Source organism: Rhinatrema bivittatum, chromosome 5 (assembly GCF_901001135.1).
Source record: "Rhinatrema bivittatum chromosome 5, aRhiBiv1.1, whole genome shotgun sequence".
Lineage (NCBI taxonomy): Eukaryota > Metazoa > Chordata > Amphibia > Gymnophiona > Rhinatrematidae > Rhinatrema > Rhinatrema bivittatum.
The window spans coordinates 361581426-361606722 of NC_042619.1; the positions used below are offsets into that span (position 1 = coordinate 361581426).

The following is a 25297-nucleotide window of genomic DNA, read 5'->3' on the forward strand; positions in this document are numbered from 1 at the left end:
GGCAAGTACCCAACACTTTAAGGACTCCTAACATTCACTTCCTCGACATGTTTGTTTTCAACTGCTTTGCTTTTTGGTTCAGTCTGTGTGCATGGCTGTAGGCTCAGATTCAATTATGCACATCCCTTCACCAAGGGCATTCTTGTGTCTTTGGTGTTCTTTGCGCATTGTGAGGTGCAGTCAGATGTCTGATAGTTAAGAACAATTGCGGCTTCTTCTCTTTGCGATTCACAGTCCCATGTGAAGATGCCATGATACAAAGGAGAAATGGTGCTGAGAGCCCACTGAAGGACAAAAACTAGTTAATGCCAAACCATTTGGGTACAAGATTTTGAGAGCAGGGAGATAAGAGTGTTCTTTCTGATAGTTGAAACAGCTACACCTTTGACATAGTAAGTGCCGCCCTGAATGGGAAATACGCGCCAGAAGCCTAGCTTCAAGTTTTCAACAGTCCGTGAAACACTTTGAAGAGGGTCAGCCTGCGTGTTGAGCCCCATCAACTTTTCAGCTCAATTTTATAGGGCAAATTGTGAAAGCAGATAGAGACAGTTGCTGATCTTGGCAGGCCTGTTAACAGAACAATGAAAAAAGAAAAGCTAACAAGAATGCTAATCGGGAGAGAGAAAAAAATAAGACACATTGATTTGAAAATGGGAGAGTTCAACAAGCTCAGGAGAGAGGAATGCAGTAAAAAGCAACTACAGAAGAAATTAATGTTCACCACAGACAATGACATGTTGCAGGGCTATGAAAGCACGGGATCTACCACACATTCCAACAAATTTCCTGGAAAGCATATTCCTATCAGTACCATCAGGATGACACCATCAGGCAGTCATACCAAGGTGATCTGTCTTTGGAGACAAGAATGTTCATACAGAATGGGGAGGGGGAGAGGAGACACCGATGAGTCATGCTAGAATTTGGAATCTTTGCTGTCTTTGCAAAAGAGCAAATAAGATTACAAACAGATAGCCAGATTAATACTAAACACATACCCTCCCTCAGCTTGTTTTGAAGCAAATATTTAATCAAAGTGTGAATGTGTGCATTATTTTCTTTGCCCATTGCAAGACTGTTCATGTGACAGAAAAAATTATTTAAACATGCTTAGAACAGATACAAAGGGCAGTGATAAGAACATACATTGGATGTTCAGAAACGTATATTCTCGTCAACTAGAACCGCAGGCAACCGGAGAGCGCATGCAACAAAATACCCTGCAGGTAACCAAGCTTGTATAGTTGAGAGATGGAAAACATTCCTATCTAAAAGTAGGGTATGCAGGAACAACTGGACAGTCCAATTGGTTCTTAACTGCTAAATCTACTAGGTTATTTAATAATTAAAAAAAAGATTAAACTGGTATACTAGATTTGTTACCCAAGTTTTGGTTCAATGTATCCTCACTGTAGGTAAAATGAGCCTTGAAAGATTTTCAGTACTGATGTGCAAATATCCATTTTGTTTTCTAAATTTCTGACCTTAGCACTGCTACATGTCAGTTTTTGAACCCAGAAATAAAAAAATTAGTCAGGAATGATCTTTAATTTAAAAAACAAAATGGAAGAATGTCATTCACAGTTATTGGATGAAGATGTTGTGAACTGTGTGGGTATGTTGAATGCAAACACTGTTTGAAATTTTGATTTATGAAGCAGCACAGGTCACTTTAGTTCCACAGCCATTCTACTGTCCCTTATGGGCTTGCTTCACTCACTTTTTTTGTTCTCTTATCAGGAAAATGCTAAATAAATTGATTTATATGCAGCTAATTCCACAGATACCCATCTTAAGAGAAGAAACCAAAAAAAAATCCACACCACCACCTTGTGGAATACAGGAGGAAGGGCCGCAAAAGATACATCCTCCACTCTACTTACAAGTAAAGATTCACACACACACACATTCATCCGATTCAGTCACATCCTAAAGACAGGGACTAAACTAAGTTTAATTCAGAGGAAGGAACTACACCAGATGAAAGTGCTACCATAAACACAAAATGGTGTTCATCTCAAATAGGCACCTTAAAAACTGAATTGTGAAAATGAATGTGGTCTGTTACACTTACATTTTTAACTACTAAATTTTACATGCACACACACACACGCATGCTAATTCCCCCCCCCCCCTTCCTTAAAGAGACTCTTGACCCAGTAATTTTTTTTTTTACATGCACACACACACACACGCATGCTAATTCCCCCCCCCCCCCTTCCTTGTAAGAGACTCTTAACATTTCCATATTCTGTAACTTTCAGGTATGTTATTCCTGAGATGCCATTTTAGCATCTTGATTGCTTCAACTCATTTGGTAAAGAACAAAAATAAGCTTACTTGAGTGACATGCCATGATCCCCCAGCTGGTAGTAGATTGTGCTAACTTTATAGAAGGCTTCAGTGTTATCATTCTTTAGCTTAGAAGCAGCTTTTAGGTCATTAATAGCTTTCCCAAGCTCTCCTTCTTTAATAAAGCATTCTGCCCGAAGTTCTCGAAGGTCTGCATCCCAAACACAAACCTGGAACAAACACCAAAAGATTGCTAAAACCTCACAAGGCAACTTAGATTTTCTTCAAGTATCTTTTTCAGAGATTATAGTGTACATAATTACAAATTCAGGGACACAACACTTAAAATGTGTATACCTGAACTCCTTTTTGGAGGCTTTCCTATTGGGAATATAAAGCTATAAATACATTTAGCTCTCACCACCTAAAATTAAAAAACAAAAAACCCCCAAAAAACCCCTCATTTAAAAATAAAGGTTATTTAGAAATGATTCCTACAAAATAAAAATTTATATGCTTGTTTTTCCAAAAATATAGTCTTCCCTGGTCTATGGCCAAAACAGCAAACTCAGATTTACAATGTGAAGCATCAATACTGCTTATTTTCATAAAGAATCTCTCACTTTTTTTTTTTTACATTAAAGAGAAATAATCTGGAAAAACACTTACTTTAGATTTACATTGTTGAGGGGATTAAACGTATTTGCACCCAAGAGCACTTCCGAACAGTCTTACAAGCACTTATATTCTCCAGCACAGACTACTGCAATACTCTATTTCTGGGACTACCATACTCAACAATAAGACCTCTTCAGATATTACAAAACTCGGCTGCCAGAATACTGACTGGTAAAAACAAAAGGGAACACATCACTCAAACACTGGCCGAATTACACTGGCTGCCAATAGAACAAAGAGTGCAATATAAAACACTATGCACAATTCACAAACTGATTAACGAAGAAAAAGCAGACTGGTTAAACACAGCACTACGCTTACATATCCCACAAAGAAATCTTAGATCAGCCAACAGAGCTGTACTAACCATCCCCTCAGTCAAGACAGCAAAACTTACCCAAGTTAGAGAACGAGCCCTTTCCTTGGCCAGACCAGCAGTATGGAACTCATTGCCACTCGAAACAAGATTACAAAGTGATTTAAAAAGCTTTAAAAAAAGTTTAAAAACATGGCTTTTCAAAAAAGCATTCTACAATATGAATGGGGAAGAAGAAGTTTAAAGGATTACGCGAATGAACAGCTACACAAAGCTACAGTCACCCTATTAGCATAATTGTATATCCATCATCATTATAGAATAATTTAAGAAACACGCAGTTTAAAGTTCAATTATTGTATGATTTCCTATTAATCATATAAAAGACAAGATCCAGATCTCACACTATATACCTTAGATTATGAAAATTGTTACCGTTAAATGTTTTGGCACTTTGTTAGTAAGAATTTAATCAAATATATATATGCGTGCCACCCTGTAAACCGTTGTGATGGTGCAATACTAAACGACGGTATAGAAAAAAATTTAAATAAATAAATAAAAATAAAGAAATGTGAAATTTTAAACTGATCTAAAGTTTATATTTGCTACAAAACACACAAACCTGCAGTAAGTAGAAGGTAGAGGGGAACAGCAAGAACAAAAAGATGTTGGCAGAAAAGGACCACTTGAGTCTGCTCATTTATTGCCATCTATTATGCTTCATGGATCTTATTTAACCTGTCTTCTCTCTCCCTCCAGCACTATAATCTCTCTCTCTCCCCTATGCATACATGAATTCTATCAACCTATAATCAGAGTTCCCTCTAAGCTGAGCGTGTGAGCGATTACTCATACATTTCGGAGCATCACAGGTTTTACACAGTTGCTCACATACATTTTTCTTCGTGCTATATACAGAAATGCAACACTAATACTGGTGCTCAAAAATTGTTGCTCACATGAAAAAGTTTGCATATATCTAGGTCACTCCTTGGAGGGAGCATTGCCTATAACCTCTGCTGGAAAATCGGTACCGGTTGTCCATTACCTGCTGAATGAATATTTTCTTATTGATTTTCAGCTTTTCATTCTATGGAGATGAATACTATCTTCTAGTAATTTACAGAAATATGCTAAACATTTAAAATGTTTGTATCTCCCATTTTCTCTTTGCTTCCAAAGGTACATCTTATATCCTTCAGTTTCTATGTATGGCTTACAGTGCAGGCCATAAGTGTTGGCAAGTTGAATGTAAAACATTGATAAGACAGTCTAAGAGAGAATTTGAAAAGAAGCTGGCCGTAGAGGCAACAATTCACAGTAAAACCTTTTTACAATATATCTGAGGCAGAAGCCTGAGAGGGAGTCAGCTGAACCATTGGATGATCAAGGGGTTAAAGGGGCACTTGGAGAAGATAAGGCCATCATGGAAAGATTAAATGATTTCTTTGCTTTGGTGTTTACTGAAGAGGATGTTGGAGATACCCGTTCCGGAGAAGGTTTTCATGGGTAATCATTCAGATGGACTGAAACAAATCACGGTGAACCTAGAAGATGTGGTAGGCCTGACTGACAAATTGACTAGTAGTATACACCCCAGGGTTCTGAAGGAACTCAAAAATGAAATTTCAGATCTATTAGTAAAAATGTGTAACCTCCTGAAGACTGGAGGGTGGCTAATTTAACCCCAATACTTAAAAAGGGCTCCAGTGGCGATCTGGGAAGCTACAGACCAGTTAGCCTGTCTTCAGTGCCAGAGAAAATAGTGGAAAGTGTTCTAAATATCAAAATCACAGAACATATAGAAAGACATGGTTTAATGGAACAAAGTCAGCATGGCTTTACCCAAGGCAAGAGTTTCCTCACAAATCTGCTTCACTTTTTTGAAGGAGTTAATAAACATGTGGATAAAGATGAACCAGTAGGTGTAGTGTACTTGGATTTTCAGAAAGCGTTTGACAAAGTTCTTCATGAGAGGCTTCTAGGAAAAGTAAAAAGTCATGAGATAGGTGGCGATGCCCTTTCGTGGATTACAAACTGGCTAAAAGACAGGAAACGGAGAGTAGGTTTAAATGGACAATTTTTTCAGTGGAGGGGAGTGAGCAGGGGAGTGCCTCAGGGATCTGCACTGGGACCCGTGCTTTTCAATATATTTATAAATGATCTGGAAAGGAATACGATGAGTGAGGTAATCAAATTTGCAGATTATACAAAATTATTCAGAGTAGTTAAATCACAAGTGGATTGTGATAAGTTGCAGGAAGACCTTGTAAGACTGGAAAATTGGGCATCCAAATGGCAGATGAAATTTAATATGGATAAGTGCAAGGTGACGCATATAGGGAAAAATAACCCATGCTATAGTTATGCAATGTTAAGTTCCATAGTAGGAGCTACCACCCAGGAAAGATCTAGTTGTCATAGTGGATAACAAATTGAGATCTCAAAAAAAAGCAAACAGAATGTTGGGAATTAGAAAGGGAATTGTGAATAAAACGGAAAATGTCATAATGCCTCTATTGCTCCATGGTGAGACCGCACCTTGAATACTGTGTACAATTCTGGTCGCCGCATCTCTAAAAAGATATAGTTGCGATGGAGAAGGTACAGAGAAGAGCGACCAAAATGATAAAGGGAATGGAACAGCACCCCTATGAGGAAAGACTAAAGAGGTTAGCTTGGAGAAGAGACTGCTCAGGGGGATTAGATAAAGGTGTTTAAAATCATGAGAGGTCTAGCACAGGTAAATGTGAATTGGTTATTTACTCTTTCAGATAATAGAAGGACTAGGGGGCACTCCATGAAGTTAGCATGTGGCACATTTAAAACTAATCAGAGAAAGTTCTTTCACTCAATGCACAATTAAACTCTGGAATTTGTTGCAGGGGTTGTGGTTAGTGCAGTTAGTGTAGCTAGGTTTAAAAAAGGACTGGATAAGTTCTTGCAGGAGAAGTAGCATGGGATAGACAGTTTTTGATACTTGCCAGGTTCTTATGGCCTGGATTGGCCACTGTTGGAAACAGGATGCTGGGCTTGATGGACCCTTGGTCTGACCCATTATGGCATGTTCTCTACCCCATTTTGATTGCCTGTCTCCGAGATGCCTCTCCTTGTCGTTTTACAAATATGGTCTCCAAAACCGAACAGAGTACTCAAGGAGGGATCTTGCCAGAAACTGTAGAGAAGAAATATTACTTCCTTTGCTCTACTAGTGACACTTCCCATTATGTATCCACCTATTAGCTTCCCCAATTGCTATGAAGTCAGATATGACTAAAGTCTCCCTTCCTTGTATAATGACAATTAGTTGTTCACCTTCAAATAAGGCATTTGGCCCCCTTAGATTTCCGCATCTGAAATGCATGATTTTGCATCTTGATCATTTCCCAATTTGACATCTTTTTTTTATCCCTTCAGGCATGTCTGTGTTGTAAATTTTAATATTAGTAGCAAACAGATACAAGAGACACTGAAGAAAACCAGGCCTGGTACTGACGACTCTCTTTTCACAATAGATCTCAATTACTACCATTTGGTCCTGTTGCTCAATCAGCTTCTCATCCACTTTATAAATTGTTCTTCCAGTTCCCAGAATAGCTTTCTCCTTACTAGTTTATGTGGGACAGTGTCACAGACTTTACTGAAAATCAAATAGGCTATAAATACTGTACCCCCATATCTACTACTATGGTCACTTGAAAGAAATCAAACTCATTTGAAATATAGAAATGTGATGGCAGAAAGTCCATAAGGCCTATCTAGTCTATCCATTCGCACCAACTACTCAGTGCTTCAGTTCCCTTATAGATCCTCTGTGCTTATCCCATGATTTTCTGAAGTCAGATACTGTCCTTATCTCTACCACCTCCACTGGAAGTCTGTCCAATACATCCACCACTCTCTCTGTAAAGAAATATTTCTTTAGGTGAGTCCTGAGTCTATCCCCTTTCACCCTCATCTTATGACCCCCTCATTCCAGAGCCTCCCTTCTAAACATAGAAATGAAGGCAGAAAAGGACATAATGGGGAAAAAAAATTTAACAAAAAACACAGGAAAGCTGAGCGAGGTTCACAACCAACACACCCTAATACCGAACAAGCTAATTGTGCCTTTAGGTGTGCGACTCTGGTCAATCTGTTTTTCTAGTTTTACTGGATTTATCTAGTGCATTTGACTTGGTAGAATATCATATTGTATTAGAGAGATGTCTGAAAGTGGGTCTTAAAAAGGTGGAGTTTGTTTATAAGATTGCTTCCTTTCCGCAGAATCATTCATATTTGGTACAAGTAGATCATTTTTCTTCTCCTATTTGGATAAAGGCTGGAGTCCCTCAAAGTTATATCATTTCACCTTTATTATTTAAAAGCAAGTTTGCTTACCATAAACAGTGTTTTCCGTAGATAGTAGTTTGAATTGGCCATGCTCTCAGGGTGAAGTCCTCTGGGAGGCATGGGGCAGTGGGAATACAGAGCTTTGCTCTGTGCGCATGCACAGTTGTTCCCGCATGATTACCTCTTCTCCTCAGTTGATAAGATGACTAGTAAAGTGCAAGATATAAAGAAAGGCTGTACAGGGAGAAGGGCGGGGTCGCATGGCTAATTCATCCTGCTATCTATGGAAAACACTCTTTACGGTAAGCAAACTTGCTCTTTTCTCCTGTTGATAAGCAGACTAGATTAGCCATGCTCTCTGGAAGTTCCCAGCTTAGGTTTGCTTTCATGCACACACAGTCACCAGATCGTTAAAGAACGACAGAGTAGTGATTATTCATTATTTGCTGTGTGTGCAACTTGAAGTTCTGTACAGCCTTGAGCTCCAGCGATATGTAACACTGCTGATCCTACTAAGATATCTGAAGTTGATTGTTGGTTGAGAGAGTAGTGAGACATGAAGGTAAGGACAGACGATCATGTACATACCTTGCAAATGTCCAAAGGTATATTGTACAGATGTGCGATAGAAGCTGCAGTGGCTTATTGTTGAGTTTTAACTGAGGTTGTCAGCCGGTCAGAATGCACTGAGTAGCAGAACTGAAAGCACTGAGTTATCTAATTAGCTAAAGTCCTCTTTGCTACTGGCAAACCTGGTGCATTTGGATAAGAAAATTATTCCTTACCTGCTAATTTTCGTTCCTGTAGTACCATGGATCAGTCCAGACGGTGGGTTATGTCCCCCGTCCAGCAGATGGAGTCAGAACAAAGTTTGAGGGCGTCACCATAAAGACCAGTGCAGCCTCTGCTGGAGCTCAGTATAACGAATAGCAAAGCTCAAATAGATCAAGCAACATTTTGGATCAAAAACTGTAACCATGAAGGAAAACAGACAACGAATAGAACTGGAAACGGCCAATGAGGCCACAAAACAACCAACTTGTGAGGAGCTGTGAACAGCAATAAGTAAAAGGCAAAGAAATTGAAAAGACAGAATGACAGCTACACGTAAGCACCCGAGCAGGAACCGAAAGACCCAGAGCGGTGGGAGTCTGGACTGATCCATGGTACTACAGGAACGAAAATTAGCAGGTAAGTAATAATTTTCTTTTCCCTGTACGTACCAGGATCAGTCCAGACGGTGGGATGTACCCAAGCTTCCCTAATCCAGGTGGGATCCTGAGAGACCTGCTCGGAGTACCTGATCGCCAAAGTGACCCGTGGTCTGCGGCGCTAGGTGTAGCCGATAATGTCTGGAAAAAGTGTGCAACGATTTCCAAGTCGCCGCACGGCAAATTTCCTGAGAAGAGACGGTGCGGATTTCCGCCCAGGACGCCGCCTGAGCGCGCATAGAGTGAGCTGCAATGCCGAGAGGCGGGTTCCGGGCCGCCCCAATGTAAGCTGATGAAATGGCGTCTTTTATCCAGCGCGCAATGGTCGTCTTCAATGCCGGAGATCCCCTTTTCGGACCTGACCAGAGAACAAACAAGTGATCGGATACCCGGAAGTCATTGGTAACCTCCAGGTAGTGGAGCAGAACACGCTTGACATCCAAATGACGAAGAGACCTTGATTCCTCTGGAGCGAACGCTGGGAGTTCCACCGTCTGATTCAAATGGAAGGACGAGACCACCTTCGGGAGGAAGGAAGGCACCGTACGAAGTGAGACTCCCGAGTCGGAGAAACGAAGATACGGGTCCCTGCAAGACAAGGCTTGTAGCTCCGATATGCGACGAGCAGAACAGATGGCTACGAGAAAAACCGTCTTGAGGGTCAGGTCCTTAATAGTGGACCCGCGAAGTGGTTCAAACGGTGAGCCCGACAGAGTCCGCAGCACCAAGTTGAGGCTCCAGGAAGGGAAAGGGTCCCTGACTGGGGGCCATAGGTGTTTAGCGCCCTTCAGAAAACGTGCGATATCCGGCTGGAGAGAAAGAGAGCAGTCCTTCTGCACCAAGACGTTCAGCGCTGCCACCTGGACACGGAGCGAATTATAGGAGAGACCCTTATCCAGGCCATCCTGTAGGAATTGAAGAATCATCGGGATCGACGCCCCCATGGGTCGGGTCCCTCGTTCGGAACACCAAGCTTCGAAGACCTTCTAGACTTGAACATAGGCCACAGAGATGGAAGGCTTACGGGACCACAGCATAGTTAAGATTACTGTCTCCGGATAGCCTCTGTGGCAGAGGCGGCGCCGTTCAAAAGCCAAGCCGCAAGACAGAAGAGTTCTGCCTGCTCGAAAAATACCGGTCCCTGGTGTAGAAGATGCGGAAGGTGAGCCAGACGAAGCGGGCCGTCCACAGTCATCTGAAGCAGATCTGCGAACCAAGGACGACGGGGCCACTCCGGGGCGACGAGAATTACGGGCCCCCGATGATGTTCTAGTCTGCGGAGAACCTTTCCTACCAGAGGCCAAGGAGGAAAAACATAGATCAGTTGATCTGAAGGCCATGGAAGGGCTAGGGCATCCACGCCCTCCGCGCCACGTTCCCTCCTGCGACTGAAAAAGCACGGAGCCTTCGCGTTGAGGAAAGTTGCCATCAGGTCCAGGTGCGGAGTCCCCCAACGGCAGACGATAAGATGCATTGCCTCGGAGAGAGCCCATTCTCCGGGGTCCAGCTGTTGTCGACTCAGGTAGTCTGCCTGAATGTTGTCTACTCCGGCGATGTGAGATGCCGCGATCCGGACGAGATGGCACTCCGCCCATTCCATCAGGGGTGTTGACTCGAGGGAGACATGTTTGCTCCTTGTCCCCCCTTGCCGATTGATGTATGCCACGGTGGTGGTGTTGTCCGAGAGAATCCTCACCTCCCTGTGTCGAACCAGGGGGAGAAAACGCTGAAGAGCTAGGCGTACTGCCCTTGTTTCCAGGCGATTGATGGACGCCTACGGAGGCGAAGTGGTCCAAGCCCCCTGCGTGGTGCTTCGTTCGCAGACGGCGCCCCATCCCACGAGGCTGGCATCGGTGGTCACCACCACCCAATTGGGGACCATGAGGGAGACTCCGCGAGCCAGATGCGAGGGTACCAGCCACCAATCCAGACTTTCCCTGGCAGATGGTGGGAGAGGCAGAATCACCTGATACTCCTGCGAGACTGGCTTCCAGCAGGAGAGAAGAGATGCCTGCAACGGTCGCAGGTGTGCAAATGCCCAGGGTACCATGTCGATGGTGGAGGCCATCACTCCCAGGAGCTGCAGATAATTCCAGGCGGTGGGTTCCGACAAGGCAGAAAACAGACGCACGTGCTCCCTCAACGATTGGGCCTTGTCCGGGCGAAGAAACACCATGCCTAGCCTGGTATTGAAGCTTGCTCCCAAGAAGTCCAAGTGTTGCGAGGGCACGAGGGAACTCTTGGCGAGGTTCACCACCCAGCCTAGTGAACGGAGGACTTGCACGACCCTGGCCACTGAGGTTTGACCGTGTGTGAAGGACTTCGCACGAATCAGCCAGTCGTCCAGATAGGGATGCACTAAAACACCCTCCTTGCGAAGGGCCGCCACTACCATCACCATGATCTTTGTGAAGGTCCGAGGGGCGGTCGCCAAGCCAAAGGGTAGAGCCTTGAATTGGAAGTGCTGTCCGAGGATCTTGAAGCGGAGATACCGCCGGTGAGCCGGAAGGATGGGGATGTGTAAGTACGCTTCCGACAGGTCCAGGGAGGCAAGGAACTCTCCCTTGTGTACTGCGGCAATCATGGACCGAAGAGTTTCCATGCGGAACCGGCTGACCCTCAGGGATTTGTTTACCTCCTTCAGATCTAGAAAGGGCCGAAAGGAACCGTCCTTTTTGGGAACGACAAAGTAGATGGAATAATGGCCCAAGCCCACCTCGCCGAAGGGGACGGGAACTATGGCCCCCATTTCCTGCAGCCGGTCTAGCGTTTGTTGGACCGCCATCCTCTTGAGATCCGAACCGCAGGGGGAAAAAATGAACCTGTCCCTCGGCGGGCGGACAAACTCCAAAGCGTAACCATCCCTTATGGTTTCCACCACCCACTGGTCTGTGGAGATATCTGCCCACTCCTCGAAGAACTCCGTGAGGCATCCCCCGATGCGGGGAGGTGAGGAGTGGGGTCCTCTGGCATCATTGAGCTGACTTTGCGGGAAGGTTCCCCTGCCCGGAGCCGTCTCGTGCGGGCCTACGTCCGCGAAAGGAACGAGACCAGGGCTGGGACCTAGCCGGTTGCGTGCGGGAGCCAGGCTGTCGGTAAGATCTGTAGCGCCGCTGCGCCCTGGTTCTACCTGAGGGAAAAGACCGGAAGGAGCGCTGTCTATCTTCAGGAAGTCTATGTACCGAATTTTCCCCCAGCGACTTGATGATCTGATCCAGGTCCTCCCCAAAGAGAAACTTGCCCCGAAAAGGGAGGGAGCCAAGGCTAGACTTGGAGGATGCATCCGCCGCCCAGTTCCGTAGCCACAAGAGTCGTCGAGCAGCTACCACCGACACCATGGACCTCGCCATTACTCGGAAGAGATCATACAGAGCATCTGCCCCGTATGCTATGGCAGATTCCAGGCGGTCCGCCTGAACGGCCTCCTCGGGTGGCAAATCCTGAGAAGTGAGGAGTTGTTGAACCCAGAGTAAGCTAGCCCTCTGTGCATGAGAACTGCACATAATGGCCCGCATCCCTAGGGCGGAGACTTAAAAAACTCGCTTAAGGAAAGTTTCCAGCTTGCGATCCTGCGAATCCCACAGGGCCATCCCGCCCGTGACCGGGATGGTCGTCCTCTTGGTCACCGCCGACACCGCTGAGTCCACCTTGGGCACTTTGATGAGATCCAAGAAATCCTCCGGCAGCGGGTAGAGTTTTTCCATGGCACGGGTGACCTTCAAGGACGCCTCGGGCGTGTCCCACTCCCTGGTGAGGAGCTGAAGGAAAGACTCATGGATGGGGAAAGCTCTCGCTCTAGGTCGAAGGGTCCCCTTTCCGAGAGGACGTAGCGACGGCCGGAGCCACAGGAGCCAGGGGGTCCGGCGGAGGATCGAGGTCTAGCTCCTGAATGATATGGTGGATGAGCTCGTCCAGCTCTTCTTTTTTGAAAAATACGTAGGGCCCGAGGATCGTCCCCATCCGTCTGGCCATCCGGGTGTGCTTCCGGGGGGTCCGGGGAGTCTCCTCCTGCTGAAGAAGCCGCCCCCGTAGCACGTCGGGGTGGTATGGCGGAAGTTCCCGGGACAGAGCCATGCCTATCAGGCGAACAATTAGAAACACCATCAATTCTGGGAGCCTTGGGGGGAGGGGGGCCTTCCCGGGTCTCCCCTTCCCTGTAAATAAGACCTGTGCATCAGCAAGATAAATTCAGGGGAGAAGAACGAAGCGCTGACTGGAGTCCCTGGGGAGGGACCTTCCTGAGACCCCCGGTCCTGCAAATCCCCCTCCGAGGACAAATTCTGAAGAGAGCTATCCCGAGGCATTCTTCCCCCCTCTGGAAGCCCTGTCCGCCTCACGCTGCCCACCTAAGATGGCCGCCGTTCCCGCCAATGGCGGCGACGTGGCCGGCCCGCGCCACCCGGGCTGAAGAGGAGGGAGGTCCGCCAGCGTGTCGGAAGACTGCAAGGTGCCTTCCCCCTCGGGGAGGCACAGATCGCAGAGCCCCTCCCTCGTGAAACGAGTCCCCAGCTCGCCGCAGGCCTCGCACCTCGACGGCCGCGGCATGAGTAGCGCCGGGAAAGAAGCCTCGGGGGGGGGGGGGGCCTGAGCAATGGGCTGGTGCCGCGGGGGGGCCTGAGATGGCCTACACAACCCGCCGAAGGGGGTCCGGAGTCGCCGGGGGGATCCCTCCGTGCCGCAGCGCAGACACCCGCGGGCAAGGCCTGCGGGACCCACCGACGACACGAGGAGCGGCCGGCACCACCGGCATCCACGGGGCACCGAAAGAAGAAGAAGGAAAAAGAAACCTGTGGAGAGAAAACCACAAAAAAAACTTTCCACTTACCCCGAACGGAAGAGTAGAGAGGAACAGAAGCGAGAAGGCAGAGCAAAGAAACACGCCTCCTCAAAAATTGAAACACTTTTTTTTTTTTTTTTTTTTAACTTTAAAGATCCAAAATGGCTGAAGAAAAAGACAGGGACATATTGAAGAAAAAGAGAGAAATGAAAGAACAAATGCTAGGCCCTGTCACTCTGGGGGAGCTACTGGTTCCCCCGACCCTCATCTGCTGGAGTCAGAAAGATACTGAGCTCCAGCAGAGGCTGCACTGGTCTTTATGGTGACGCCCTCAAACTTTGTTCTGACTCCATCTGCTGGACGGGGGACATAACCCACCGTCTGGACTGATCCTGGTACGTACAGGGAATAAATGATACAAAGAGCTGGAATGTTCACATCTGAGTACTTTTTATGTAGTAGGCCAAGGCCCTCTTACAGTCTAAGGTGAGAAACAATCTTTCTCTGTCATTTTTTGCCACCTTGGAAAAAAAGGTAGGTAACGATCATTTGGTTAAGTTGAAAAGCTGAGAATTTTTGGTAAGGACAGATGTGTCCACAATGTGACTTTATGATGAAACTGCAAGTAAGGAGGATAGTGGACTAGCACCTGAAGATCACCAACTCATCTCACTGAAGTTACTGTGATCAGGAACACTACTTTCCAAGTTAGATACTTCCTAGAGAAAGTTTCCAGGGGGTTTGAAAGATAGAAGCATGAGTTTTTCCAACACTGCACTAGAGGGTGGCTAATGTAACCCCAATATTTAAAAAAGGGCTCCAGGGGCGATCTAGGAAACTGCAGACTAGTTAGCCTGACTTCAATGCCAGAAAAAATAGTGGAAAGTGTTCTAAACATCAAAATCACAGAACATATAGAAAGACATGGTTTAATGGAACAAAGTCAGCATGGCTTTACCCAGAGCAAGTCTTGCCTCACAAATCTTCACTTTTTTGAAGGGGTTAATAAAACATGTAAATAAAGGTGAACTGGTAGATGTAGTGTATTTGGATTTCCAGAAGGCATTTAATAAAGTTCCTCATGAAAGGCTTCTAGGAAAAGTAAAGTCATGGGATAGGTGGCAATGTCCTTTTGTGGATTACAAACTGGCTAAAAGACAGGAAACAGAGAGTAGGTTTAAATGGACAATTTTTTCAGTGGAGGGGAGTGAGTAGTGGAGTGCCTCAGGGATCTGCACAGGGACCCGTGCTTTTCAATATATATATAAATGATATGGAAAGGAATACGATGAGTGAGGTAATCAAATTTGCAGATGATACAAAATTGTTCAGAGTAGTTAAATCACAAGCAGATTGTGATAAATTGCAGGAAGACCTTGTGAGACTGGAAAATTGGGCATCCAAATGGCAGATGAAATTTAATGTGAATAAGTGCAAGGTGATGCATATAGGGAAAAATAACCCATGCTATAGTTGCACATTGTTAGGTTCCATATTAGGAGCTACCATCCAAGAAAGATCTAGGCGTCATAGTGGATAACACATTGAAATAGTTTGTTCAGTGTACTGTGGCAGTCAAAAAGCAAACAGAATGTTTGGAATTATTAGAAAGGGAATGGTGAATAAAATGGAAAATGTCATAATGCCTCTGTATCACTCCATGGTGAGACCGCACCTTGAATTACTGTGTACAATTCTGGTCGCCGCTTCTCAAAAAAGATATAGTTGCGATGGAGAAGGTACAGAGAAGGGTGATCAAAATGATAAAGGGGATGGAACAGCTCCCCTATGAGGAAAAACTAAAGAGGTTAGGACTTTTCAGCTTGGAGAAGAGATGACTGAGGGGGGATACGATAGAGGTGTTTAAAATCATGAGAGGTCTACAACGGGCAAGTGTGAATCAGTTATTTACTCTTTTGGATAATAGAAGGACTAGGGGGCACTCCATGAAGTTAGTATGTGGCAAATTTAAAACTAATTGGAGAAAGTTCTTTTTCACTCCACACACAATTAAACTCTGGAATTTGTTGCCAGAGGATGTGGTTCGTGCAGTTAGTATAGCTGTGTTTAAAAAAGGATTGGATAAGTTCTTGGAGGAGAAGTCCATTACCTGCTATTAATTAAGCTGACTTAGAAAACAGCCACTGCTATTACTAGCAACAGTAACATGGGATAGTTGTTGGGAACTTGCCAGGTTCTTATGGCCTGGATTGGCCACTGTTGGAGACAGGATGCTGGGCTTGATGGACCCTTGATTTGACCCAGTACAGCATGTTCTTATGTTCATACCCCAAGGGATTGGAAATTTGGAGACTGGTGGTTTAAGTCGTAGAAGTCCCTTCATGAATCGTGATACCAACGGATGGGTTGAAAAGGAGAGTCCATCATTTATGAAAGGATATGCAGCTATTGCACTTAAATGTACTCTGATAGACTATATTGCCAATCCAGTCGTGAACGGCATATGTCAATACTCAATAGCATCTCAGGGGTACAAGAGAATGGGTTTATGTCCTTTGTTTCACAACAGCAAAGGTATTGCTGCCATTTGAATGCATAATTCTTCCTGGTGGATGGCTTCCTGATGGAAACGAGAATGTCTTGGATCCCTGGTGATAACTGGAGGTGGTTTAATACCTTCCTTTCAATTTCCATGCCATCAACTGCAGGGAGGAATACATGGGGTGCAGTAGAGTGGCCCCCTCCTGTGTCAGGTGTTCTGCACTGTTCCCCAAAGAAATTGGTGTATGAATGGAAAGTTGAACTAGTTAGGCATACCACGGTTGTCTGGGCCAGGCTGGAATGATGAGGATGCGATCTGCTTCATCTGTGATACATTTCTGAACTGTTAGACTTATCAGTGGTATCGCGGGATACGCACAGAACAAGTCCCCTACCCAGGGAATGAGGAATGCATCTTGCAAAAATCTTCTGGAGCTTGGGTAGATGGGGTAAAACCTTGGTAGCTTTCTGTTCTCTTTTGCAAAGAGGTCCATGCATGGTTTGCCCCATGGCACGAAGAGACTGCTTGCCACGCTTTGATGTAGAGATTTCTCGTGGGGGTGAAAGCCACTGCTGAGCATGTTTGTCTCCATGTTAATCCCTCCAGGAAGTTAAGTTGACTGTAAAGTTATTGAGCGTGCTTCTGCCCATTCCAGAATCTGTACCGCTTCTCTGCACAGTATCCTAGAACCTGACCCTCCCTCCTTTGTTGATATAAAACATGGCCACTTGGTTGTCCATGTGTCTTCACACTTTTTCTTTGAAGCAGGGGTGCAAACATGTGAACTGCATTTCTTATTGCCCTCAACTCTAGTAGGTTGATTTGAAAAGCCTTCTCTACCGAAGACCTCAAGCCCTGTGTCTATTTTTTTTTCTATTAATATGTTTATTAGACTCACACATTACAAAACTGAAGGTATAAAAAGATCCATTAAACCGTTTAAGTGGAACAAGAAACACCTTGGTTATACAAAATCAAGGCAAAAGCACATATCAGCACAAAAAATAATCAGCCATGTTACGACTGTACATTCTGTACCATAAATATGAAAAGGTATTAAACATGAATAAGCAATAAATCATAATTGTAACGGAAGCAAAATTTGTGTAATTGTCTGATTTCCACCCATCCCAACCTTCCCCCCTCCCTCCCACACTCACCCCTGTAGAGCCCTAAACTTCAAATCAATGATATGGAACATGGTACATAAAACACTAATAATGATGTGCCTCATAACCCAACAACATTGTTGTTCAAATATAAATATCACGAAAAGGCAATTACTTAAGTAGAAAGTAATGTACACCAAGAGACATAAGGGGACCAGGTCTTTCTAAATTTAGGGTTTCGAGATTTCCAAATATCAATAAGATTTCCTTTGGCTATAAATGTTTTAAATACAGATTATTCGCAAGAACTATAGTCCTGAGAATTGTCCAAAACGGGATTAATGGTGAGATTACAATCCTCTGCTAGCAATAAATGACCCTCAGATCTGCCTCACATTAAGGGCATATAAACTTACCAAAGTATATTTCTCCACCCCCCCCCAAGAATCACCAAAATAAGAAATCTTCCACATGGATCCCTATAGCAAGACACAAAGTCAAAAATAAAATCCTTCCGGAAGAGGATACCTACCTCTGTATCTAGCATCCTTAGGACAGGCCGTTCAAAATTGAAAGGGTTATAAAACAGACCTCATAAGATGTTCATGCCTACTTTTTAAATGCGTTTTTTGCACAAATGCTATAGAAACCTGTATACTGTTTAAATCAGCAAACAATAACTGCCTCTTGTGAGGGGAATTAAAAGATAAGAAAGAGCATGGGAATAAATGGTCAATTTTCTCAGTGGAAAAGGGTAAACAGTGGCGTCCCTCAGGGATCTGTACTTGGATCAGTGCTTTTCAATCTACTAGATAAGGGAGCCCTGACCGACGTGCCGCAAATGCGCAGTAGAGAGCAGCTAGGAGCAGAAGCAGCGGAGACGACGAGCAGGAGCGGGAGGAGCAGTAGCGGCGGCGGCGCGCGCGAGGGAGGGAGGGACAGCCCCCGTTATCGGTTGTGGATGAGCTGGGAGGGAGGGAGGGGAGAGGTGGGAGGGAGGGAGGAGAGAGTGAGGTGAGGGGAGGGGGAAGGAAATGGACCGTCGTTAAGGTGGGTACCGTCACAACGGTTTACAGTAAGGCACAAAGTAATGCAATTAACATCTTTCAGTTTATATAGGTGCCATAAGGTTCGTTAACAGTTTTTAATAAATGTAAATTGATAAATGTGAAAAACATGTCCAGGTCAATTCTATAGCAGTTTTGAGTACAAGACTCGTTTTCTAATTGTAACTTATCCTTTAGTGATGCGCTCTCTATTAAAACAAAAACGACACACTTGGTGATTACTGTTGTGTGTATGGGTGTTCTTTGCGCTTCCCTGGTTTCTATTCTCCCTTCTCTTTTTGAAAAGCTTGTTTAAACAGCCAGGTTTTTAGATTTTTCTTAAATGTTTTGTTTTCTCTTTGTAACCTTAACTCCAGGGGCATGGAGTTCCATAGTATGGGTCCCGCTAGGGATAATGCTCTCTCTCTCTTACCTGGGTTAGTCGTGCTGTTTTGACTGATGGAATAGTTAGGAGTGCTTTGTTGGCTGATCTTAAGTTTCTGTTGGGGATGTGTACACGTAGGGCCGTGTTTAGCCAGTCTGCGTTTTCGTTGTGTATTAATTTGTGTATGGTGCATAGCGTTTTGTACTGTATTCTTTGTTCAATGGGAAGCCAGGGTAATTCAGCCTGTATTTCAGTGATGTGGTCTCTTTTACTCTTGCCAGTTAGGACTCTTGTGGCTGTGTTTTGCAAGATTTGCAGTGGTCTTAGTGAAGTGTATGGTAAACCCAGTAGAAGGGCATTACAATAATCAGTGCTTACGAATATCAATGCCTGTAGTACTGATCGAAAGTTGGCTGTTAGAAGTGGTTTCAGTCTTTTTAGGACCATGAGTTTGGCATATCCTTCCTTTACTTTTAGGGATATATGCGGTTTTAGGCTTAGTTCTGTGTCGATTATTACTCCTAGATTCCGTACTTTCTCTGCTAGTATTATTTGTTTGTTGTTATTGAGTGTGATAGGGCTCTGTGAGATCTCCATATTTTTTTTCCCATTCTAAATGTAGGAATTCTGTCTTCTCTATATTAATCATTAGCTCCATTTGGTTTAGTAGCTGCTTGATAATATCTAGATACATGTTCGCTATGTTTAATGTCTTTTCAATTGTATCATCAATGGGTAATATTAATTGAATATCATCTGCGTATATATAGTGTGTGATTCCCAGACCAGCTAACAGGTGGCATAATGGTAGCACGTATATGTTGAAAAGTGTAGCAGATAGGGCGGATCCCTGTGGTACTCCTGTATGGAGGTCTATTTTGTCTGAGATAGAATCCTTGATTTGCACTTGAAAGTATCTGTTGCTTAGATATGATCTAAACCAGCTGATTGTTTTGTTGTTTAATCCTATTTCTTCTAGTCTATTTAAAAGTATGTTGTGATTTACCGTTTCAAACGCTGCTGAGAGGTCTAGCATCACTAGAATGTAATGTTTACCATTATCAAATCCCCTCATGATGTTAGCTGTTAGCGCAAGTAGGAGTGTCTCTGTGCTATAGTGTTTTCGAAAGTCATGTTGTGAGGGATATAGGATGTTATTGCTATCTAGGTGTTCTGCTAGTTGCTTTTGTATAGTTTTTTCTATTAATTTTGCAATTAAGGGTAGGTTTGATACTGGTCTATAGTTGTTCAGGTTAAGTGGGTCGCTGTTTTTCTTCTTTAAAATCGGTTTTATTATTGCACCTTTTAGTGCATCTGGCATGGATCCTTCCTCTAAGGATAGATTAACGATCTTTGCCGGTGTCTGGGATACAGATGGCATAGCCCCCAAACATATTAGCTTATACAAAAAGTTAAAAACTATTAAGATGGGCCATTAAATCAAATTGAGGCATTCAGACAAAATGTAAATAAAGCAGAGTTGCTTACCTGTAACAGGTGTTCTCACAGGACAGCAGGATGTTAGTCCTCTCATATGGGTGACATCAGGATGGAGCCCAATCACGGAACACTTTTGTCAAAGTTTCTAGAACTTTGACTGGCACCACTGAGCATGCCCAGCATGGTACCAACCCTGCATCCAGCAGGGGTCCCTCTTCAGTCTCGTGTATAGTAAAAAGTATGTGCAAAAAATAAATCGCAAGCGTACCCAACTCCGCAGGGTGGCGGGTGGATTTCATGAGGACCAACTTCCTGCTGTCCTGTGAGAACACCTGTTACACGTAACCAACTCTGCTTTCTCACAGGACAAGCAGGATGGGAGTCCTCACATATGGGTGAATAGCGAGCTGAGAATGCCCGAGCAATGTACCAAAGGCATCAAAATAACAGGAGTGATTTTGGATAAGAGGGCAGCCTGAAATTCCCAGCGGGCCAATGGAAGGAAGTTGGGTATTAAGCTGACAACAAATTGCGTAAAACAGACTGGCCAAAGATAGAATCTTGGGTGCCAGCCTTGTCTAGGCAATAATGATCTGCAAAGGTATGGAGAGATCTCCATGTAGCAGCCCTGCAGATGTCAGCAAGAGGTACAGACCGAAGATGTGCTACCGACGTTGCCATTGCTCTAATGGAGTGCGCTTTAACGCGTCCCTGGAGTGGAAGGCCTGCTTGCTGGTAGTAGAAAGAAATACAGTCCGCCAGCCAGGACAGGGTCTGCTTGCCCACCGGGATTCCCAGTTTAATTTTATCAAAGGAGACAAATAGCTGGGTGGACTTCCTATGGCCTGCAGAGCGTTCCAAATAAAAGGCTAGCGCACGCTTGCAGTCGAAGAAATGTGAGTGGGGTTTTGGAAAGAAAGTAGGCAAAACTATGGATTGATTTAAATGGAACTCAGACTACTTTCGGTAGAAATTTAGGATGAATGCGAAGAACCACTTGATCATGAAGGAATTTTGTGTAAGGTGGGTAAGTAACCAGCGCCTGCGAGCAGACGTCAATGCAAGAAGAAAGAGCACCTTCCAAGTGAGATGCCATAACTCGCAGGAGTGCAGAGGCTGAAACGGAGGCTTCATGAGTCGTGCTAATACCACATTAAGGTCCCAAGCAGGGGCAGGGGGACGGAAAGGGGGCTTGAGGTGAAGCAAGCCCTTCATAAAGCGCACTACTAAGGATTGTGTTGAAATAGAAACATCCCCTGTACCCTTATGGAAGGCGGCCACCACACTGACATGAACTCTAATGGAGGAAGTTTGGAGATCCGAGAGGTGCCAGAGGTAGTCCAGAAACTCCTTTGATGTGCACCACAATGAAAACCGTTTCCATTTAGAATGATAAGATCTTCTAGTGGAAGGCTTTCGTGAAGCTACTAAGACCTGGAATACAGAGTCTGAGAGGCCACAAGACTAGCCTTTCAACATCCAAGCTGTCAGCGACAGGGCTTGGAGGTTCGGATGTCTGAGGCACCCGGCGTTCTGAGAGATCAGTGACGGATCTGTGCCCAGACGAATTTGCGGGCGGGCGGAGAGGTCGTGAAGGATGGGAAACCACACCTGCCGCGGCCAGTATGGGGCTATGAGAATCATGAGACCTATGTCTTGACGTAGCTTCACGAGAGTCTTGCTTATGAGTGAAAGCGGGGGATAGGCATACAGGAGACCTGTTGCCCAAGAGAGTGATTGGATCCCTCAGTGGAGTCCTGGGACTGTGACGTAGTGAGCAGAAGTTGTCCACTTTGTGATTGTGGATTGACGCAAAGAGATCCATATTTGGATACCCCCACTTCTGGAATATGCGTTCCGCCACCGCAGGGTTCAGGGACTACTTGTGGGGTTGAAATTTGCGACAGATTGACCGCTAGTACATTGTCCACACCCACCAGGTAAGTTGCTCTCAGTAGCATGGAATGACCTAAAGCTAGAGCCCAGATCTGCGCTACCTCCTGACACAGCAGGTAGAAGCCGGTTCTACCCTGCTTGTTGATATACCACATCACTGCTTGATTGTCCGTTTGGATTAGGATTGCCTTGTTGGATAAGCAATCGTTGAAAGATCTGATCACCCTGTGCTCCAGAAAATGTATCTGATGTGCTTCTGCTGCAGACCAGGTTCCCTGAGTCTGTAGGTTGTGGAAATGTGCTCCCCAACCCAGGGTGGAAGCAACTATAGTCAGAATAATCTGAGGTTCTGGAACTTGGAAGGGTAATCCCATGAGCAGGTTGGATTCCTGGACCCACCACGCTAGCGAGAGACGAAGCTGCCTGGTGATTTGGACAATGTCGGACATTGACTGGTAGGCCTGAGACCACTGGAATTTTAAGGTCCACTGCGTTACTCGCATGGCGAGTTGAGCTATCGATGTAACATGGACTGAGGATGCCATGTGGCCCAGCAAGACGAGAATACAACGAGCAGTCGTGGTTTGGTGAGACTGTATAGTGTGCGCAAGCACTGCAAATGTATTAGCTCGGTCCCTGGGAAGAAAAGCCTTTGCTTGGATAGTGTCAAGATCCACTCCAATGAAGGAGAGGGATTGGGACGGAGTGAGACTGGATTTTTGATAATTCACTAGAAATCCCAAAGACAGTAATAGTCGCAAGGTTAGCTGGAGGGACTGAAGCACCCCCCTCTGCCGACTGAGCCCTCAGTAACCAGTCGTCTAGATAAGGATAGACATGAGTGCCCAGTCACCTTAAGTATGCGGCTACTACTGCCAGGCATTTCATGAAGACACGCGGGGCTGATGCCAGGCTGAACAGAAGCACTCTGTACTGGAAGTGCTTATTTCCGAAGAGGAATCTGAGGTATTTCCTGTGAGACGGGGTAATTGCTATGTGCATGTATGTGTGTTTTAGATCTAGAGAGCAAAGCCAATCCCCCTGTTGAATCAGAGGAAGTAGAGAGCCCAAGGTTACCATCGTGAACTTTTCCTTTCATAAATACTTGTTCAAGGCCCAAAGATCTAATATCAGACGAATGCCTACAACCTTTTTTGGTATCAAGAAGTACCGGGAGTAGAAGCCTTTTCCCTTTTGCAGAGAAGGAACTTGTTTTATGGCATTGGCTTGAAGAAGGGAATTTATTTCCTCCTCTAGCAGTTGTGAAGGCTACGGCTAATGTGACAGTATATAAAAAAAATAATAGACTATAAACTATAAGTGGAGAGTGGTCGGCGGAACTCCACATTGGATGAGGCGGGGAGTCCGACGGAATGGAAAGAAAGTTGAGATGGTAACCTTGAGCTATTACAGACAGGACCCACTGGTCTGTGGTGACCATGTGCCAGATGTTGATGAAGTGGCAGAGACGGCCACGGTGGAGGTGGACATTTGCTCTCTATCAGGCAGTCAAAAACCAGAGGATGGACCAGGCTGTGGAGGAGGCTGCGTCCTCTGAGGCCTAGGCTGGCGAGTTTGAGGCTTCTGATATGGTCTAGACTGGCGAGATAGAGTCTGAGGTGGGTAGTATCTGCATGCTTTAAAGGTGGTTCGCTTAGCCTCCTTACGGAACGGGTGTTTAGAAGAAGTGGAGAAGTCCATGTGCCTAGCTGAGAGTTGCCGTAGTGTCTCGTTATGGTCTTTAAGTTGAACAACAGTCTCCTGAATTTTCTCACCGAAGAGGTTATCTCCCGTACAGGGGAGGTCTGCTAACCTCTCTTGAACCTCTGAACGCAGATCTGAAGACTTGAACCAGGTCCATCTCCGAGCACTTATTCCAGCTGCACACCTCATGTTTACCAGCATCCAGACCTTTCTTTAGAATGGCATTGAACCGGTCCTGGAACTGGTCAGGAAGAGTACCAGAAAGATCCTGGAGCTGTTTGAACAGGTTTCTGTTGTATTGTGAGATGTATAGCTGGTAAGCTGCAATATGGGAGATTAACATGGCTCCATGGAAGACACTACGCCCAAAAGCGTCAAGGAATTTCTGCTCTTTTCCTGGAGGTGTGGACAAGTGAGGTCTTGGCCTTCTGGCTTTTTTCTGGGTGGACTCGACCACCACTGAATGGTGGGAAAGTTGAGCCTTCTGAAATCCAGGTGCTGCTTGGACCAGATATGTAGCATCAGTCTTACAGTTTACTGCAGGGACTGTCCCTGGATGTTCCCAATTGCATTGAAGGAGGTCAAGGACCTCATGGACAGGTATGGACATTACCTCCTTCGGTGCATCAAACTGAAGGACTTCTAACATTTTATGCCTGGAGTCTTCTTCAGTCTGGAGTGTAAATGGAATAGACTCCAACATCTTTGAGAAAACTTATAAAAGAGAGGTCATCTGGCGGAGACTTTCTTCTCTCATCAGGAGGAGAAGGCTCTGATGGAATATCTCCTGTGTCTTGCGAATCGGAGGAGTCATCAGACTAAGGATGATAGCGCTGATCCCCAGCACCCAACTGTTCTTCAGAGGGCAAAAATGGACCTCCCCGGCTGGAGGAGGTTGAGGCACCGAAGGGCCAGGTGGCTGTACAGGTGGCACCTGTGTCAGCATCGGTAGAGGTCGATGGGGCATCGGTGGCAAAAGCAGTGCGAAAGGACTTGGTGGCCTCCTCGGTGGTAACACTCCAGAAGGGCCCAGCACCGGGTCTGGCATTGGCAATTCAGAACTTTGACTGGCATCACTGAGCATGCACAGCATGGTACCAACCCTGCATCCAGCAGGGGTCCCCCCTTCAGTCTCTTTTTTTCCGTGCAGCTTTTGCCTTTGGAGATAAGAGCTCTTCCACAGTTTCCTGTCAGGAAAATATTCTTCAGGAAAAAAAGTTTGTTTTTCAGAAATTTCACCCCTTGTATACCGTCGATACCCGTGCCTGTTCGGTAAGTTTTACTACCTTTCGGTCGGTTACCATCGGTTCCAACTTTTAGGCCTGGAGGTCAATGAACACGCCAGGGCCTAAATTTTCGACTGCAATGGGTTTTCGTAAGTGCCTGGACTGTCAGAGGACAATGTCCATCACCGACCCTTACCAGATTTGTGTGTTGTGCTTGGGCCCTACCCATGATATAGATTCGTGTACCAACTGCCCAAATGACCCCTAAAGGGTGTTGGGCTCGTTTGGAAAAGATGGCTTTATTGTTCCATTCCAAACAGATTTCCTCATCAAAAGCGAAGTCATCGACACCGTCGCCATCCAAGTCCCGTCATCAGTC

The 25297-nt window shown here is 45.2% G+C and overlaps 1 protein-coding gene across 1 annotated transcript in view; it reads right to left on the reverse strand.

The window, feature by feature from the left end:
* DNAJC3 (DnaJ heat shock protein family (Hsp40) member C3) overlaps positions 1–25297 on the reverse strand; it is a 401955-nt gene that overhangs the window by 193972 nt on the left and 182686 nt on the right. The window contains 1 exon segment of the mRNA XM_029604719.1: positions 2341–2522. Coding sequence (XP_029460579.1) covers positions 2341–2522 — 182 coding nt within the window.